Source organism: Raphanus sativus, chromosome 9 (assembly GCF_000801105.2).
Source record: "Raphanus sativus cultivar WK10039 chromosome 9, ASM80110v3, whole genome shotgun sequence".
NCBI lineage: Eukaryota > Viridiplantae > Streptophyta > Magnoliopsida > Brassicales > Brassicaceae > Raphanus > Raphanus sativus.
Window position 1 is genome coordinate 8,529,278 of NC_079519.1, and position 18,761 is coordinate 8,548,038.

The 18,761-nt window shown below is 38.6% G+C and overlaps 5 protein-coding genes and 1 pseudogene across 5 annotated transcripts; 3 read left to right on the top strand and 3 right to left on the bottom strand.

Moving 5' to 3' along the window:
• Nucleotides 1-4: 4 nt before the first annotated feature.
• On the bottom strand, nt 5-579 carry LOC130499634 (zinc-finger homeodomain protein 12-like; annotated as a pseudogene).
• A 1,208-nt stretch (nt 580-1,787) lies between these two features.
• LOC130499582 (protein transport protein Sec61 subunit beta-like) lies at nt 1,788-2,434 on the top strand. Its single transcript, XM_056993786.1, has one exon. It carries the CDS (start codon nt 1,957-1,959, stop codon nt 2,284-2,286), a length of 330 nt encoding a protein of 109 aa, XP_056849766.1. The 5' UTR covers nt 1,788-1,956; the 3' UTR covers nt 2,287-2,434.
• A 3,120-nt stretch (nt 2,435-5,554) lies between these two features.
• Nucleotides 5,555-6,251, top strand: LOC130499794 (uncharacterized). Its single transcript, XM_056994201.1, has 2 exons — nt 5,555-5,752; nt 5,844-6,251. Exons 1-2 carry the CDS (start codon nt 5,670-5,672, stop codon nt 6,058-6,060), a joined length of 300 nt encoding a protein of 99 aa, XP_056850181.1. The 5' UTR covers nt 5,555-5,669; the 3' UTR covers nt 6,061-6,251.
• Nucleotides 6,252-6,444: 193 nt separating this feature from the next.
• On the bottom strand, nt 6,445-8,665 carry LOC108847428 (elongation factor 1-alpha 1). The gene is made up of 3 exons (XM_018620673.2): nt 8,518-8,665; nt 7,552-8,015; nt 6,445-7,472 (listed from the first exon to the last, which is right to left on the bottom strand). The coding sequence occupies exons 2-3, from the start codon at nt 8,011-8,013 to the stop codon at nt 6,585-6,587; spliced, it is 1,350 nt and encodes a 449-aa protein (XP_018476175.1). The 5' UTR covers nt 8,014-8,015; nt 8,518-8,665; the 3' UTR covers nt 6,445-6,584.
• Nucleotides 8,666-11,466: 2,801 nt separating this feature from the next.
• LOC130500023 (uncharacterized protein At3g43530-like) lies at nt 11,467-14,219 on the top strand. The gene is made up of 5 exons (XM_056994710.1): nt 11,467-11,667; nt 11,767-12,480; nt 12,552-12,713; nt 12,799-13,425; nt 13,566-14,219. The coding sequence occupies exons 1-5, from the start codon at nt 11,467-11,469 to the stop codon at nt 14,217-14,219; spliced, it is 2,358 nt and encodes a 785-aa protein (XP_056850690.1).
• Nucleotides 14,220-15,177: 958 nt separating this feature from the next.
• Nucleotides 15,178-17,358, bottom strand: LOC130500024 (protein FAR1-RELATED SEQUENCE 5-like). The gene has a single exon (XM_056994711.1). The coding sequence runs from the start codon at nt 17,356-17,358 to the stop codon at nt 15,178-15,180; it is 2,181 nt and encodes a 726-aa protein (XP_056850691.1).
• Nucleotides 17,359-18,761: the final 1,403 nt, after the last annotated feature.

Genomic DNA, 18,761 nt, shown 5'->3' on the forward strand with positions numbered 1-18,761 from the left:
AGACCTACAACTTTTGAAACATAGAGGACGTTGTGTTTCTATTCCTCCCGTTGGCAAAGTACTTTTGTTGTGAATCCAACCTTCAGAGCCTCTCTCTCTACTCCCACATCGCTACAAACTTTCTTACGCACTCATCATCACAGCCGTTGATCTTCCAACCAGCTCTCTCTGCGAAACCTCTCATCATCACCTTCTGCTTCACCGTGATTTTGTCCTCTTACGTCTCTTGGTCACCAACTCCCTATCCACCATGATTTTACCCTTGTCTTGATCCGAGGGTCCTGCAGAGAAACCGGAGCTGCTGAGAGAGAGAAGCAAGTGCTGCGTGGATGCGGCTGGCTGCAGAGGTGAGGTTGTACAGTGACTAACGACGTTGGAATGATCACGGCGGTGGAAGTTACGGTGGCAGCCGCATGCATCGCAACTAAGGGACGGAGGGTCTGTGAGGATGGTGGTGGACTTGGGCATGAACTCACCGCATCCGTCAAGAGCGTAGCCGCCGAAACTGACCGCTTGGTTTTTAAGGCACTCGTTGTACAAGAAAACCATATTTCCACTAGTCTTTGTTGTTGTTTCTTGGTGATGAAATGGTTGGTTGGTTGGTTGGTTTTGATGACGAGATCTTGGCTGATTTTGTTATTTCCTAGTATTATTTGTACTCGGTTTCGTAAGTGTTACTAATCTTTATATATAAAAGGATTCCAACCCGGCAATGTGGGAAAAAAACAATTATAATAATTTAATTTTAATTGCAGATATTTGTTAACCATCCGTTTGATGAAACCGCTAATTTATTATTTATCCAACTGACCGATCAGCTGATATACAATAACAATATCGTTGATTAAACTATAGTATAAAAACATACACTTAAAACCTACCGTTTAGAGAACATTATAGTATAAAAATACATAGAAGAGAATCATCACTCTGTTCAAATTTTAGAGGAATGAATCTCACCCGCACTGATACAGGATCTTGATTAGGGTGAAACTTCACAGTGGAGAATAACATGCAGTGGTGTTTGTGGGCCTTGTGACGTTGAGGCTAGATGAAGGCCGACAATAATGATGCAAGCGAAGGCGATGCTTCCAAAGCGAGTAAAGCCATGTGGTGTTTGATTTATTCATCCTCTTACACTATTTCATTATATGTTTCTTTTTGATGTTTGAGGCGTTAGAATTTAGATTTATGTGTTTCATTGTTATTGCTCTTTTGAACTTTAATGAAATAGTCGATCGAATAATAGTACTATAAAAGAGAACGACTACAAGAAGGAAAAAAAAACAGACCATTTAGCATGTAGCCGGACTCAGTTTTTGGCATGTGTCAAAGAGTGCTGCATTACACAATTCTCACAATATTTTAAGCAATATTTCTTATGTTTATTCATGTCCCTTTTCCTATAGATTTCAATATCTTCTGGAATAAAAATTACAAAACCATAAGGCCCCATATGAATCGGGCTCAGATACAGTACAAGTGTACAACAAACCCGAGAAAAATCTTAAATTCCATAAAAAAACCCTTCCATGAAGACCAAAATCTTGAATTCGAATTCATAATAATTCATCCATGCTTTTACATAACTTTATATCACGTTGTCAAAAAAAAAACTGTATATCAAATTATAGAAGTATTATTAGTCAAAAGAAAAAAAACTATAGAAGTATTTGTGTATTTATTTATAGAACTTTACCCAAATACTATTTATCGTACAACATTCATCTCACCGAAAGTAACGCCCAACCAAAGTCCTTGGCTCGTTGCATCTCTCTCTCTCTCTCTGTAGATTCTACTACGACTCCACACGTCTCTTCCTCATCATTCTATACATCTAAAAGTACCCCCAGATTTGACTTTATCTACCATTTTGCCTCTCCTTCGCCACCTTCCTTTATCATCCCTTCTTTCTCGCTTTCCTCGTCTCTTTACCCTTTTCCGTACAACACAACAATGGCGAGAGGCTCTTCCCAGTCCCAACAGTCAACTTCCACCGCCTCCTCGACCGCCCGGCCCGGTCTGGCCGCTCCCCGTGGATCCGCCGCCGCTACGGCGGGCATGCGTCGACGCAGGCTCGGTGGCGGTGGAGGCGCCTCATCAGGGGGTGGATCCGTAGCTGGATCAGGATCGAGCAACATGCTGAGATTCTACACCGATGAAGCTCCTGGACTGAAGATCTCACCCACCGTCGTCCTCATCATGAGTCTCTGCTTCATCGGCTTTGTCACCGCTCTTCACGTCTTCGGGAAACTCTACCTCCACAAGTCCGGATCCAAAGCTTAGATCCGGATCCGGATCTTTTCTTCCGTCGGTTGTATCAGTGGTCGCTATGTTTCTTTTCTTGTTTTTCTTTTTTTGGTTTCTTGTTTCTTGAATCTTGATGATCCATGTAAAACAGCTTAACTTTGAATAAAACATGTTACTTATGGAATAGATTAACCCATTGACATTAGTCAACTGAGATTACATTTCCGATGGAAAAAAGTTGATAAAACAAATTGTAGTTTTTTACAGAAATAAACATTCAGTCAACGAAGTTCACATGAATAATCCAAAATGAAGACATGGAAACAAGCTTTAGATTACAAAAGCATTTATATAGGTACTTGAAGCTTTTGGAAGCTTGGAAAAAACAAGAGGAGTACGGCAGCACACGTAGCTGTTCCGGTCAACAAGTTGATGAAGTAGACTTTGCCTGAGAGTCTCTTTCTGCGGGATTGATAGTCAGCTCTGAGTTAAATTCATGCACATGCTGTCATATTGGGAAATGAACGGTGCATCCAGGCCACATTTTAATTTGTTAACAATCTCCACCACCAAGCTTGGACTACCCATCCGTGTCTAACACCCCTGTGTTCCAGCAACACATGTTTGTTGTTTTTCGTCATTATTGATTTTGCGATGTATGTAAGTGAGTACCTCAACATCTCGTTTCGGAAGTATTTTAAGATATTTATGAATTTGATATAGTTAGAAGTAAAGGGTTTCACAGCAGCATGGAAATGCTCAAATGCAATGATATTTCTTAGAATGGTATAAGAATCTTCAGCCGCACGGAAACTCGACATCACTAAGCAACCTTTGTTAAATGCTGCTACATGCAGCGAATAATCAATCACCAGTATCCTTTCTGATGGAGATATAGTCACCAGCTGTTGATTACCAATATCTCTTTTTCTTGTACTATATGTGGCCTACCGAAGAATGTTACTGCTCATTTGCCATTCAAGATTGATATGATGGGAAAACAGTAAGGCGGTGAAGTTAACATGAATGCGTCAACAACAGGCTGTAAACTTTTCGGGTTCTCCTTACCTGTGGAGAAACCTGCATCTAAACCGAGCAAGAGGATCTGCAAATAGGTATAGAATATCTATTTGGCTTCTTGGAGCTGCATCAAACTTCTACAATATTGATACAATACTCAAACTCTTAAGGGAATAATATTAAATAAATATTTATGAGTTGATCATCCCATTATGATTCATTATGTCCAGCGACAAATTGTGGTTTCGCAAACTGATATGTCATATGTGATCTTACATTGTATACCAATATTATATTACTAAATTCATATGTAAAGTATATTTGTTGTTCTGCTTAGTGAAGATTCTTGCTTAGGGAAATGGTCTCATTGAGTTGATCTTTTCTCTTGCTCCTAATGGATACTAATTAGCAGAAAGATCATGATGTCGGTAGTTTACATAGATTTGTCAACCTTTTCGTCTAAACCATTTGCATAGGCCCCTTGTCAAAAGGCAAACAAAAGGAAAAAAACAAAGAAAATACATTTTCTCTTGTGGACGATACTCAAACCATGTGAGTGATTTGCAAACACAACTCATAAATTGCTAGCTTTTCTTAAAATTTTCATGATGAGGATGTGCTAATCTTTGAGAGCTCATCCTGTCATCCATGAAAAAACTTCAGAAAGACCAAAAAATCTTCAAGCAAAGAGAGAAAACCTTTCCTGGAACAGATTATCATTTCAAATATAGTAAAAGATCTATACGCTCAAACCAATGTCATGTAATGACCAGTTTCATGCTTTAATTCTGCTGCAATGTAATAAGTACTATGAGAATAATAGTAAAGAGATAATAACTCTGTAGATTGAAGAAGAAGAAAACCAAATATGACTTGAAATGGTATGATGATCGTTAGTCACATGGGGAGGTAATATGAGTCTTTAACCGCTATACCTTAGACTTTGAACTGCATCTCTCGCTGCACGTTGATGCACATATAAGGATTGCTACGTAGGGGAGATACCGTCATCACCATCAGCTAGACTATCAGAAGATAGGTGATGGCGCTATCTCTCCTGCGAAGCAAATCTTAATTTGCAGTTTTTGGAAGCCATAAAGAAGCAAGAACACTCAAATAAAGATCTGTATATATGTGTAATCACTCTATGAGATTCATCACATCCAGCATATATGTATATATATTACCATGAGGGTCTAAGAAGAGTGAACTTAATTTAAACCATCACTATCATTGCTCTTTAATTGTCTTTTAGTTGGCCGCTTTCTATGTGGCTACAATCAAATGACAATTTATCACAAGTGAGGTCATCGTGCGTATGTCATCTCCAATGATTTCGCACTACCTTGATGTTACATTGATTTTGTTATTTGTGTGTGGGTTTCTTCAGTTAATTAGAGCTCTTGTCTCTGCATTTGTTTTCACATGTTAAGCATGTACAAAGTTCATTGACAGTAGCGATAATTTTGTCAGGTTTTCATGCATATGGAGAGGAAAGACGGCGACATCAAGGTCCTATTGAAAGTTTCCAAAGTATTAACATATCCTTAGCCAATCCTTGTATATTGTTGGTACTATGTACTGTGAAAGTGCATCAGAAAGCTCTGTGATTGTTACTTTGTAGCACTTATACATCTAACTATAGACATAATCCTAACAAAATAAATACATATTGTAAGACATCCCGTGTATAGATTATCTTACTAATCTAGTGATAAATTTTGATCAAAGAATATATTTATTTTTATATAGTTTGTTTTTGCAAACCACTCCAATCACTATGGTTTTTAATAAATGCTCTTGTTGTCTGGTTTTTCTTGGTAGTACTAGTAGTATGTCCTACCGTGTAATAAACGGTGACAGTGATGTCAAAACTAACATTACTGTGTTTAAGACTCTGCTTTGCTTTATTGAACAAGTTGGATTAGAAACACAAGTTGAAGACTTTTATGATGGTAACAGGTGAGTGCTGCATTTATTCTCACTGAAAAAGAAAAACTGAAAAGCCTTACTGTCCTCGTCATATTTTTATCAGAATCCAAATGAGTAAAAGAGAAGAAAAAAAGAAAGAAGAATCCAAACTCGAGTTGTCATGCGGAGAAAAGAGGTAAAGTTGAAGCCAATGTTTACTTTCACCGTTTACTAAAGTATGAAGAAAAAGAAGAGACCATACGGGTCCATACCTACAACTACTACTACTCTATCACCACATATCAATTGCCACGCAACAGGACATACTCGTGTATTACAAATAGTAAAGTGTATTTACTGCATAGTACTTGTATATAATCTATAGCCACCTTAATCCTTTCCCAATTCAAGATCTTGTCTCTTTCTTCTCTTTCTCTAGGTCTCCTTAAAAACAAGATCACAAAATTCTGAATCTACAGAGAAAAGAAATGCTGACAACAACTCTTAGTGGCAACTATGGCTTCCCTCTGTGCATCTCTGGGATCGCTCAGCAGTTATCTGTCTCTAAACAGTAAATATGTTTCTTATGTTCATCTCTCTCTCTTGAGATCTCCTCTGTTTTCTTTTTCTGACTTGTATCTTTCTCTCCTTCTATGTTGAAGAATGGCAGATCATGACAAGAGAAGGAAGGGGATGAAGAAGAGAAGGAGATCAGATGAGTTCAGGTCCTTCAGGAGCCAAGGTGAAGAAGAAATGGGTGTGGAGAGAGACCTATGGCTTCAAGAGATGAGAGAGAGTGAAGATGTTAGAGAACTATTTGCTTTATTTCAAGATCTAGGCTCATGGAGTTTTTCTTCTTACACAGCTAAAGCTGCTTAGTGTTTAAACTCAAACTCTCGCTTAGATCTCATTTTGAGTTCTGCATGTTTCTTGTAAAACTGAAGATCAGATCAAAAATCCTTAAAAACATTCCTGGTTGTTTTCAGTGTTGTTTTACACGTCTATTCTGTCGTTTGTGTGATGTTTTGCTGCCTCTTTTGGCTTTATCCTATAATTTTGGTTTCTTGCTCTGCTCTTATCTTTTAGATCAGAGAGCATTTAATTGTGTTTTAATCTCTTTTATACTCCTATTCATTTTGATTAAGAACACTATACATCTATCATGGTTAGGTTAACTTCAAGAAATCTGTCAACAAGCCAGATCTTAGCCAATAGAAAAGCATCCTAATGACTCAAGATCATAAACCAAAACATGAGGCAAAATTATCCAAAAGCTGCATAATTGAAAACCAAAATAGTCTGAGAGATTCAAAAACAAGGTAGAAGAAAATTAAGAAAAAGGCTCAAACGCCATCAAAGTTTTGTTGTAACGCAAAGAAAAACCAAAGACGAGAGAAGTCTCATCATTTAGCTCCCTTCTTGACTGCGGCCTTGGTGACCTTAGCACCGGTTGGGTCCTTCTTGTCGACGCTCTTGATAACACCAACAGCCACCGTCTGCCTCATGTCCCTAACAGCGAAACGACCCAATGGTGGGTACTCGGAGAAAGTCTCGACAACCATGGGCTTGGTTGGAGTCATCTTAACCATACCAGCATCACCATTCTTCAAGAACTTGGGCTCCTTCTCGATCTCCTTACCAGATCGCCTGTCAATCTTGGTGAGGATCTCAGAGAACTTGACTGCAATGTGGGATGTGTGGCAATCAAGAACCGGAGCGTAACCGTTACCGATCTGACCAGGGTGGTTCATGATGATGACCTGGGAGGTGAAGTTGGCAGCACCCTTGGCAGGGTCATCCTTGGAGTTGGATGCAACATACCCACGCTTAAGATCCTTCACAGCAACATTCTTGACATTGAATCCAACGTTGTCACCTGGAAGAGCCTCCACAAGAGACTCGTGGTGCATCTCAACGGACTTAACCTCAGTGGTCAACCCTGAAGGAGCGAAGGTGACAACCATACCGGGCTTGAGCATACCGGTCTCAACACGTCCCACTGGCACCGTTCCAATACCACCGATCTTGTAAACATCCTGAAGTGGCAGACGGAGGGGCTTGTCTGAGGGCCTCTTTGGCTCGTTGATCTGGTCAAGAGCCTCGAGTAGAGTTGGTCCCTTGTACCAGTCAAGGTTGGTGGATCTCTCAATCATGTTGTCACCCTCGAACCCAGAGATGGGGACGAATGGGATTTTGTCAGGGTTGTACCCAACCTTCTTCAAGTAGGAAGACACCTCCTTGATGATCTCATCGTACCTAGCCTTGGAGTACTTAGGGGTAGTAGCATCCATCTGTATCAACAAAACATAAAGCACATTCGTTAGCAACAAATAACCAAAAATAAATGACTAAAGCGAGAAGCTAGCTCACCTTGTTACAGCAGCAAATCATCTGCTTGACACCAAGGGTGAAAGCAAGAAGAGCATGCTCACGGGTCTGACCATCCTTAGAGATACCAGCCTCAAAACCACCGGTGGTGGAGTCAATGATAAGAACAGCACAATCAGCCTGGGAGGTACCAGTAATCATGTTCTTGATGAAATCACGATGTCCAGGAGCGTCAATGACCGTGCAGTAGTACTTGGTGGTCTCGAACTTCCAGAGAGCGATATCAATGGTGATACCACGCTCACGCTCGGCCTTAAGTTTGTCCAGCACCCACGCGTACTTGAATGACCTCTTGTTCATCTCAGCAGCCTCCTTCTCGAACCTCTCGATGACACGCTTGTCGATACCACCGAGCTTGTAGATCAAGTGACCGGTGGTGGTCGATTTTCCAGAGTCGACATGGCCGATGACCACGATGTTGATGTGAAACTTCTCTTTACCCATAGCTGCAAGTCAATACACAGAGATCAAACCATTATAATTCAAAAAAAAAATCTCAGACTAGTCAATAAAAACAATACGTTCATTGTCTAACACCTTATACAACGCAGGATAACAGATCAACGTATAATAATCAATAAAACGCGATAGAACAATCCAGAAAACAACAGATCGAGACGATTACAAGTCGTAACAACATGTTCACAACAACCACATCAGAGTTGAATATCCAGTAAACGCTAACAGTAAACAAAACGATTCTCTATAAGATTTCATCAGAATCGTAGTAAGCAAATAGATCGGTGAACTATCAGATCCTAAACTCGAGAATCTAAAACAGTATTAACAGAATATGAGCAAGAGATATAATCACAGTCTTAAGTATGGCTCGGGATGAGAAATCTAGATAGCGAAAGCATAAACGATGATACAGAAACCGAATCGAGAAACGTATGACGAAGATTGATTGTATAACCTAAGGAGCGAGAGAGAGAGAGGTTTTCTCACCTGCAAGTAAGAATGAGAGATGCGGCTACGAAACTGAGTGGAGAGGAGTAAATGAGAACGCACCATAGGTTTTGAGCAAGGGCAGTGTACTTATAGCTGCGAGCTCTAGGGCTTTCGCCTTTTGCTTTCGTGGTCCTTGTTTTACCAATTTGCCCTTTGCATTTTGGCGTTCTAATTTTTTGTATTGATAGAAATGTAAATTATAAAGTATTTTATCTTATTACTGATTGTAGATTTATTTCAATATGATTGGTTAGAGAACCGTAAAATGAGAGATTTTTAAGAAAATTCCCAACGCAAAAGCTCTCAGGTTGGTGGACAGATTACTGAAAAAACCCTAGCCGTCATGTGTTTTTTCTTTCGCACGTCTGCGTCATGACTTGGCTTTGTTAAACCTTTATTAGTGTTTAGTTAGGTAGTACAGTATATATCACAGCTAATTAATAGGACAAGGAACATTTTATTTAAATGCATCCACTAAATGGAGTTGTTCATTATATATCTGTAGCCAGAATTACGAAAACAAGAAAATTAAGTTGAATTTTCATATCTAGTATAAGATCAAATCTGAATTTTTCCAATGTATTGAAGGAAAATTATACAAATAGAAAGATAAATTTTATTATATTTTTAGTATTGTGTTGACAATCTTTTGGTTAGACTTTAGCTTTGCTTAATCAAATATTTTATAGTAGGTAGGCAACATGTCTGCAAATTTTAACAATCGTTTTTTGCTAAACTAACTTTTAACAAATTGAGCATTATTTATTCAGCGTAAAAATGAACAAATTGATTCCTCAATTAAATAAGAATTAACTTTGTAACGAATTTGTTTATGATTTAAATAAGGAATTGACTAGCCTTATTTAATATTTCATAATTAATACATTAATGTATGTATAAATGGTACTGCGGAATGTGCATTGCCTTAGAAATTGGCAACAATATACATGGTGTATGTCTTCTTCAAAAAAAATATACATGGTGTGTACAGCATAATAACATTTGATTTAAATCCTGGAACACGCACAAACCAATCTTGGTATGCGGAACCACCCCTGAACGAACAACAGTTTAATAACTATGCAAGGACTAAAATGAAGAGGGACACAAATGTGCAAATTAAGACTAAACAAACACATGTTGAAGGACTTAGCATAACTGCATAAACGATCAAACTTTTGAAGAAAGACTAAAATGAAGAGGGATAGCACTTAGCAGGTTTTGAAGAAAGTGAAACATCAAACTTTAGCTTGCTGAAGGAGATTCTCTTGGTGGTGATATCGGGGCAGGAGATTCGACAATTGGGTTTCTATGGCAGGACTTAGCAAATTGGCACATTTCCATCGTTCTTCTTCAGGAGTGTTACGAGTGTACTCAGCTTCTCTTTCACTTCTCCAAATTCCTATATTGGTATTTTATATTTATCAATTTATATATGCAAATAGTTTACAACTATTCAGTTTGTGCTATTAAAAATTTTATGTTACTACATGCTCTTTATCACTGGATTGATCGAGCCTAGTACAAAGGATTCGAACCCTTCCACACTCATTTGATCCAAGTTCTCTTTTAAACTCCTAATCCTGTTTTTCCCGACAAATGAACATGTAACGTGTAAAACAACCAAGAAACATCAAAAGACTATAAGAAGAACAAAATACATGATAAAACCAATCAATCTCAATTAATAACCAAAATAAAAACCGATAAAAATACAATTCATCAACGGACTTTATTCTACATTGCCACAGTCACTATAATATGTATTCTATTTTGCCACAGTTACATTGAAACTATTTTTTTAATTATATTTTAATCGAAAACGTGGTTAAAAACGAAACTACCCTTAATGAAATCTATAATTTACAGATCCAACCTGTTTCTATCTGACCCAAACCACACGATCCGGATCCGTGAACGTGACCCGCGTGTCTCTCTCCCAAACCCTCTGTTTCTCCCCGTGTCTCTCTCCCAAACGGACCAAAGAGTCACCAAACCATCTCTTTCTCACCAAACCACCTCTGTTTCTCCCCGTGGTTTCTCATTTCCCCCAAATTGAAAAAAAAATCAATCCCTAACCCTAGAACCCGACGATCTCGACGAAAGTGACTGGAATCCACCTAAACCCAACGCAATCTACTGAAAACCACCGCGAATTCTCTTGTTCATCATCAGAATCACCATCTTCGCCGAGCTTCCATTTATCCTCTTGTAACATCTTCCATCACCATTCTCGGCGTGTAAAAGGTAAGGCTTTTTCATATCTTTCTCATAGATTTAAATCGTTCTGGTGTGGGTTTCTTTGGGATATATGATGTGTTCTTGTTTGGCTTAAAGAAATGAAGGAATTTTGAAGTTTTGAATCTGAATTTTTTTTTAAGTTATTCTTTTGTTGAATCGATTTGGTATTGGTAAAAATTGTTTCATCTTTGTGTATGAGATTATGGAGAGTGAATGTTTGGGTTTTTAAGTTATGGAGATTGAAAGTTTTGTTCTGAGATTATTTTTAATGATGTTGTCGAGAGTTGTCATTGATTTAGAGTCACTGTTATTGATTTTGAGTCTTAAATTTTAGTTGTCATCGATTTTGAGTCTTAAATTTTAGTTTTGAATTCTGAATATTTTTTATTTAAATTATTATTTTGTAAAAACGATTTAGTAGAATCCTCAAATGTTTGGTTGTAAGATTAGTAGAGTGATGTTATTAAGAGTTGTCAATGATTTGGAATCATTGTTTTCGTGATTGATTGAGTGCTTGAATGTTTGGAATCAATGATTTATTTTGTAGATATTGAATGAATTTGTTAGCTTTGGTAGTTATTGAATGTTTATTGTTTATGTAAATATTGAGGGGATGAAGATAATGAAATTTATTTGATACTATATGTTGAGTGTTTCAGTTCTGATTGAATGTTGTTGTTATAGGATATCGAGAGGTTATTGATAATGGCAGGCCGAGGTCGTGGAGGGAAACAAAAAACTAAGCAGAGAAAGTCCACAAAAAGAAAGAATGCTCCTGTAGAAGAGCAGCATGTAGAAGAGCTTTCAACTAGGAATGGTAGTGATGATCAGTCAGCACACGGAAATGAGTCTGATCATCTGTCTGCACACGCTCATGAGACTGATCATGAGTCTGCATCATCTCAGGTAAATTATTCTAATTTTTATTGGTGAATTACTGGTATGACTAGTACTACTAGGACAAAATTGTATGGCATGCTAATATAATTTTTATCTGGTTTATAGGAATGTCAACCACTGCCACCTGATGAGCTATACTTCAAGAACACCGAGTACACCAAAACCTGTAAGATACAGAGCAAGTGCTATGTGAGCAACACGGTGGGAATCATCAAAAAGCTTGAGCCTGAAAACGATAGCCCTGAGTTGAAGTGGTTCGAAAATCACCCTCAGTTTCGCCACTTCTTCCACATGCCCGATGAACAAAACTTGAGGCTGCTGGGTATGTGGACGCTGCTACTGCGCACGATTCCCGTACCCGAGGGAGAGGACACAGCTTGGTTTGCGGTTAATGGCGTGCCCATCCGGTATTCATTGAGAGAGCATGCACTCATCTCGGGCTTGGACTGCCGTGACTACCCAGATGAGTATGAGAAGTTGGGGAGCTTTGCTTTTGTAGATAGACATTTTGACTCACATAAGGAGATAACAATGGAATCTGTGAAAGAGAAGATGTTGAGTATGAGTCCGTGTGGGGATCGACTTAGGATGGCGGTGCTCTACTTCCTAGGCACGGTTATCAGAGCCAAGGGAAGGTGGAATGCCGCATTTGATTCTTTCATTTTAAGAGTCGTCAACAATGTGGAAATTTGCAAAACATTTCCTTGGGGTCGCTTGACGTTCGATGATACGATTGGGTCCCTAAATTACGTGATGAAGAAACTCAAGGGAAAACCCAAAAACAATGTCAACTTCCCTGGATTCATAGTTCCTTTAGAGGTAAATTATTGCTTTCTTTTGAAAATTTCTTGTTTGTATGATTGTTCTGTTTTGACGAGTTCTATTTGTAGGTCCTGGCATTTGAGTGTATTCCAGCTCTGAATGCAGAATTCAGAGAAAGAGTAGCTGGCTGTATGAGTAACTGCCCGAGGATGTGCAAGAGCCGGTTCCAAAATAACAGCATGAAAGGTTATCCACTGTCCGACTTGTATGACGTTATTGGAGAAACCAAGGTATGTGTTTAGTATTGTTTAGATTTTATTAAGTGAGTGGAATAGTATAGCGTTTGTCAAGTGATTGTTTTGGTTTTATTTTCAGGTTATTACAAGTGTTCTGGTTCCTACTGTTGATGAACAAACCCTCTTAGCGAGCATAATGGAATGGGAGCCAGATTATGAAAATGAGGAAGGTTTAAGCAATTTATGGAGCACATGGCTTACTGTTAAGGAGAAGCCTATCTTTTGGCAAGAGTTATATGAGTTAGATGTGGCTGCAAGGGAGTTTCCTAAGAAGAAAGACAAAAGAAAAGTGAATGAAGAAGCATCTTCCTCTAGTCATGGTTTGGATGGTTTGGAGGACGTTCTGAAAGGTGTTGAAGAGAGGTTGATGAGTGTTTTGATGGAAGTGTGTGTGAAGGTGGAGACAATGGACCAGAGGCTTGGTGTGGTGGAAAAGAGCCATGTTGTTTTAAAAAGGAGGTCGCTGAGGATGAAAGCAATGGAGAAGAGGCTTGCTGTCATGGAAAAAGACCAATATCATCTTAAGAAGAGGGCCAGGAAGCAAAAGGAAATGGAAGAGAGGCTTGATGGCGTTGAGAAAGAAATGAAGAGGAAGGAGAACGAGAACAATGATGGTTTTTATCAAACCATGGATTATGACTGGAATGGAGGGAGTTATGACAGAAATGGAAAAGAGAGTCAAGAAAAGGCTAAGAAGAAAGAAAAGGTTCTGAGGAAGAGAGAGAATCTGAAGCTGAAGCTGAAGAAGACAAAGAAAAAGAGGATGAAATGGTTGAGGATGAAGTCACTGAAAAAGACAAAGAATCTGAAGAGGTTCAAAAAGCGGCTGAAATGAATGAAAACAAGGAGATTGAAGAAGAGGTCGAAACAGAGGGTCAGGTTGAAGAGACTGAATCTGAAGAGAAGACTTCCACACCACCACTTGGTAGGACTAAGGCCAATGCTGCAAGGAGACTAGTACTTGTATCACCTGACCAGTGGATAGCAAACTTATGCTGGGATGCTGAGCAGATGGTTGCAGAGGAGGCTGATAAGAGGGTTGAAGAGGAGGTTGCGGCTGTGGTTGAAGAAGAAGCTGAGAAGGTGGTTGCAGAGGAGGCTGAGAATGTGGTTGAGGAAGAAGCTGAGAAGGTGGTTGCAGAGGAGGCTGAGAATGTGGTTGAGGAAGAGCCAAAAATATACACTGATGAAGAGAAACAAGGGTGGATTCTTACAATTTGCAAGACCAGTGATGGAATTCCTGCTGTGGATAAGACAGATGGAACTGAGGGAGCTCCTACTCCTACTGGGGTGAAGCATAGGCCTAAGGCAATGGCAGTGAGAAAGCATGCTCCTAATCTGAGGGGCAGACCGAGGAAGGATGCTCAACCAAAGAAGTTCACAACGCCACAACCGACAAAACGGACACGTGCACGATCACAATGGGTTTCCTCTCCTTACACTGAAGGTAATACTGATGAGATTGAAGGGCGCAAGAAGAAGCCTAGAACAGAGGCTTAGAAGACTGGGTGTTTAAAATATTTTGGCTGTATAATATTTATCTCGGCTCTGTTGTGAACTCATGTAGGATGCTTTTTTTTTGGATGATATCGCGGCTTGAATGCTATTATGTAGGATGCTTTGTGTTTTGCGATTGTCTTGAAGCAGGTTTGGTTTAATTGAGGACAAGGCAATCCATGTTCTAAGAAAGCAAATTTGTATTACTAGGTTTATTGGTATTACTAAGACAAAAACACTGTCAACACTTCATAAAAAAAAAATAATAAACCTAAGACACATGTCTAAAACGTGTGAAAAGAAAATAATAATAAACCTAAGACACATGTCTAAAACGTGTGAAAAGATAATATTAAACAAACATGTTTGAATATTAAAGTAATATTTATCTTACTCTTAGTAATACTCAAGGTAGTAGTAATACTTCATTCTTCATAGTAATACTTTTTCAGATTATAGCATTTTTTTAGTAATACAACGTCATTAAATTAAATTAATTAATAATACCAATTCATTTAGACATTTTTAGACTGAATATAACACATTGGCAAGAAATGTTTTTAGAAAATATGTGTTTTCAGAAATTCATCTCATCATGGTCTTCCCATCAAGACATTAACAAGGAAGTATAAGGATGTTTTCTATTGAAATGAGAATTTTTCTACCAAATTGAGATTTTAAGAGAATTTTATGTCTATTTTAAAAATAAACACATGAATGGACATATAATCACGTTAAATATGAGATACATCTTCTAAAAATAAATAATATGAAGAAAATTAAGGTTCTTAGAAACATGCATAACACTTAGTAATACATGGTAGTTTTTGGTAGTTCATGGTAGTACTAGGTAATTCCTAGTAGTCCATATTATACATATTACACATAGTAGTTCCAATAGTAGTACTAGTAGTTCCATATTACACATATTACACATAGTTCAAATCACAAGAGTCCCATGCTACTCGGCGGTTGCAGAAGTACTTCCACACTCAAAATACTCATACAAACGTCCGCCTCTCCCTCCTCTGCTCCTTCCCCTTCCTCTTCCCCTTCCCCTTCCTCGCCCTCTTCCACGTCCACGAGATTCTCCGGCTGATGGAAACCTTTGCTTCTGAGTGGGTCCTTTCTTTTTAACATATAATGGAGGAAGAACTTTGAGTGCTCGAATTTCATCTGGTATAACCCATTCAGACTGATGTGGCACAGGATAAATCGTCCTACAATATGCCAACGCCCAAAGCTCCACCGTATAGTATACCGAACAAAAGTCTTGTAGATGGAGGTCCGTTCCAACGCTCAAGAACTTGGCAGCAGCACATGCATGAACACACGGGATTTTGTCTATATCAAAGCACCTGCAGCTGCACATTTTTCTTGCCAAATCAACCGTATAAACCTTTCCGTCACTACCATTGACATTGTACTCAAGGTGAAAGCTGTTTATCTCAACCACATCTAAACACCTCGCTTCCAAAGATCTTTTTGACAACTGGGTTTCTACTGTAGGCACAAGCTTCTTCGTGGCTGGTATTTGGGCTGCCTTCTTCCTATGTTTGTTAAACCATTCAGCCATTTTCTTAATGATAACATCAATCATCGGTAGCATGAAGTATTTCCTCGCTTCCCGAAGAACACCATTGATAGATTCTGCTGCATTGGTTGTGTCAACATTGTATCTGTCTCCTTCAAAGTAACATCTTGCCCATTTTCCCACTTCAACACTCTTTTCCAGATACTCGGCAGCAGAAGGATACTTTCTGGAAAAAGCATCATAGAGAACATCGAACTCAGCCACTGTATAAGCATATGCGCATTCTCTAAACTTGATTGCACAAACGTCTCTGTTGTTGAATACATGTCCTTTCACATTTTGAGACAAATGCCAGACACAATACCCATGTGCGGCCGTTGGGAACACCTCACGTATTGACTTGATCAAGCTCGCATTTCTATCCGAAAGAAACACCAATCCGTCTACATCTGATATCACTGACCTCAAATTATTCATAAACCACGTCCAGCTTTCATCTTTCTCACCATCCACTACACCAAATGCAATAGGGTAATGGTGGCGATCAGGATCTTGAGCCGTCGCAACAAGCAGAACTCCACCATAAACATGCTTAAGATGTGTTCCATCCACAATGATAACTTTCCTCATCGCTACGAACCCTTCTATGGAAGCTCCAAATGCGAAAAATAGATACTTAAATCTTTTTGCCGCATCTACTTCAACATAACTTACTGAGTCAGGATTCTTCAACTTAAGCATGTGCATATAGGAGTGTATCATAGAAAAACTCTCTTCCGGAGTACCTCGCACTTCATTAGCAGCCAGCCTTTTTCCTCTCCATGCTGTGGCATATGATACCTTAACACCAACCTTGCGGGTAACCATACTGATCAGATCACTTGGTCTTGGTGTGTCATATCTACCGGGATATTCTTCACCCAAAACAGATGCAACAACCTGTTGTGTGCCTCTCCTTCCATTTCTAAGGGTACTTGTAGTTACCACTGAACATGTATGAGACTTGACGTAAGTTCTAACCGTCCAAAGATCTGAATTCTTAAGCTTTGCTACACGCAAATACCACTTGCAACCTTCTTTGGCTCCACGACATTTTGCAATAAATCTCCAAGTATCAGACTTAGCTGTATACTCAAAACCATTCTTATGCGCACCCCTCTGAACTAGAACTTGCATGTCTGTCTTAGTTCTGAATTCTTGACCCTTAAACAAATCGAGACCATCATCCCATTCTTCTTCTACAACTATTGTGGTTTCAGCTCCCGCTCCTGCAGCTTCAACTCCATCTCTTGCAGCTTCAACTCCCGCTCTTGCAGCTTCAACTCCCATTCCGACTTCTGTTCCTTCATACCCATGCTCTAAATCCTCATGCATCTCAAACTCTTCATGTTGTTCACCTGTGTAAAGCGTGACCATGCCATCCATCTCATGATCCTGATCTGTTCCATCTTGCTCAGTTCCATCTTTCTCAATCTCATCTTCCTCAATCTCATCTTCCTCGGTCAAATCCTCCGTATCAGTATCCTCTCCATCAGAAAGACCAACATAGCTATCATCAGTTTCATCATCATCTCCTGAAAGCGACATACCACCATATGTATCATCCATGGCATTGCTGATCTCCACATGTAAAACACTTCTACATTGATCATGATTTACTTGCATGAGATAACCCAAAACGTCTTCATCAGTCCAAATATATGATGGTATGCTCGAATACAACACCATTGGAAAGTAACTAATCTTCAGCATCCCATCTCCATTTGCCTTAATCTTTCTGCATATACTATCAACCAATTCAGAATATGTAACCTCTTCCACAGATGTTTTCATCACTAGAGTGTGAATTTGATCTTCTCCCGAGATCCACTTTATCTCAGGCCCATGCTTGATGTAACTTCCTCCATAGTCAAAACATATGACTGTAATGGGAGAAGCCATATAATTCCCTGAAAAAAATAAAATTATGATTAGTTAACCATTTATAGAATCTCATTGTCCAAGATATTCGGTACATAGTCGTTCCGGTAATACAAGTAATACACATTTCACTTTAGTAGTACCAGTAGTTCTAGTAGTTCTTATAAATTTTTACTTTTGTTGATTTAACACTTTTAAATGACCAAAAGGGTGTTATACAACCCAAAATATCGTCTACCACTACTGTAATGTATTACTTTTCTTTAAAACGGTAGAAAATAAGAAGAAATATATAAAATCACCCTTAAACATCCCTTTTCATAACAATATACCTAAAACTTCCATTTTTACCTAAAACTTTTGTTTTTCATCGGTTAAAGACTTTTTAATCAACTAACAACGTCTTAGACAACCCAGATTATCGTCCCCAACAAATTTCATGTTTTTTCCTTTCAAAATCGTGTTAAAAATAGAGGAAAATACATAATCTTTTTCAAACATTATTTTTATTTTTCTTTGAAAACTCTCACGATTTTTACATAAATACATTCATATTTTTCGTTACTCATAATGCATAGAACATAAGTAGTATATTATTATGAAAATTTCGTGAAAAAAAAATATGAATTTACCTTAAAAATGGCTCCCAAATCGCCAAACAAGTTGTAGGAAGAAGATGTGGTTCGATGGTGGTTGGAGAAAAGGGAGCAAGATGGGAAAAAGGAGAGAGGAAGGACAGGTGTAGGAAAGAGAGAGGTGGAGAGAGGGTTAGGTTTTGGACTTTATGGTCCGATTTATGAGGGAGAGGGAATCGAATATGTTTTTAATATTTATAAAAAATGAAAGAGAAATGTGGAGGGGGGACCGCAAGTTTTTAATGTTTTAAAAATGGGAAAGAAAAACGTGGGGGACCACAAATATAACATAATAATATAATAGTGAGGGTAAGAAGGAGAAGAGAAAAATGAAAAAAAAAGGTGTGGCAATTAGAATTTTGGTGTGGCAAAGAGAATAGAATTTTTTAAAGTGTGGCAAATGAGAATACTTGTGGTTCGGCTGGTTACTTCGAATTTACGGAACTACCCCTACCG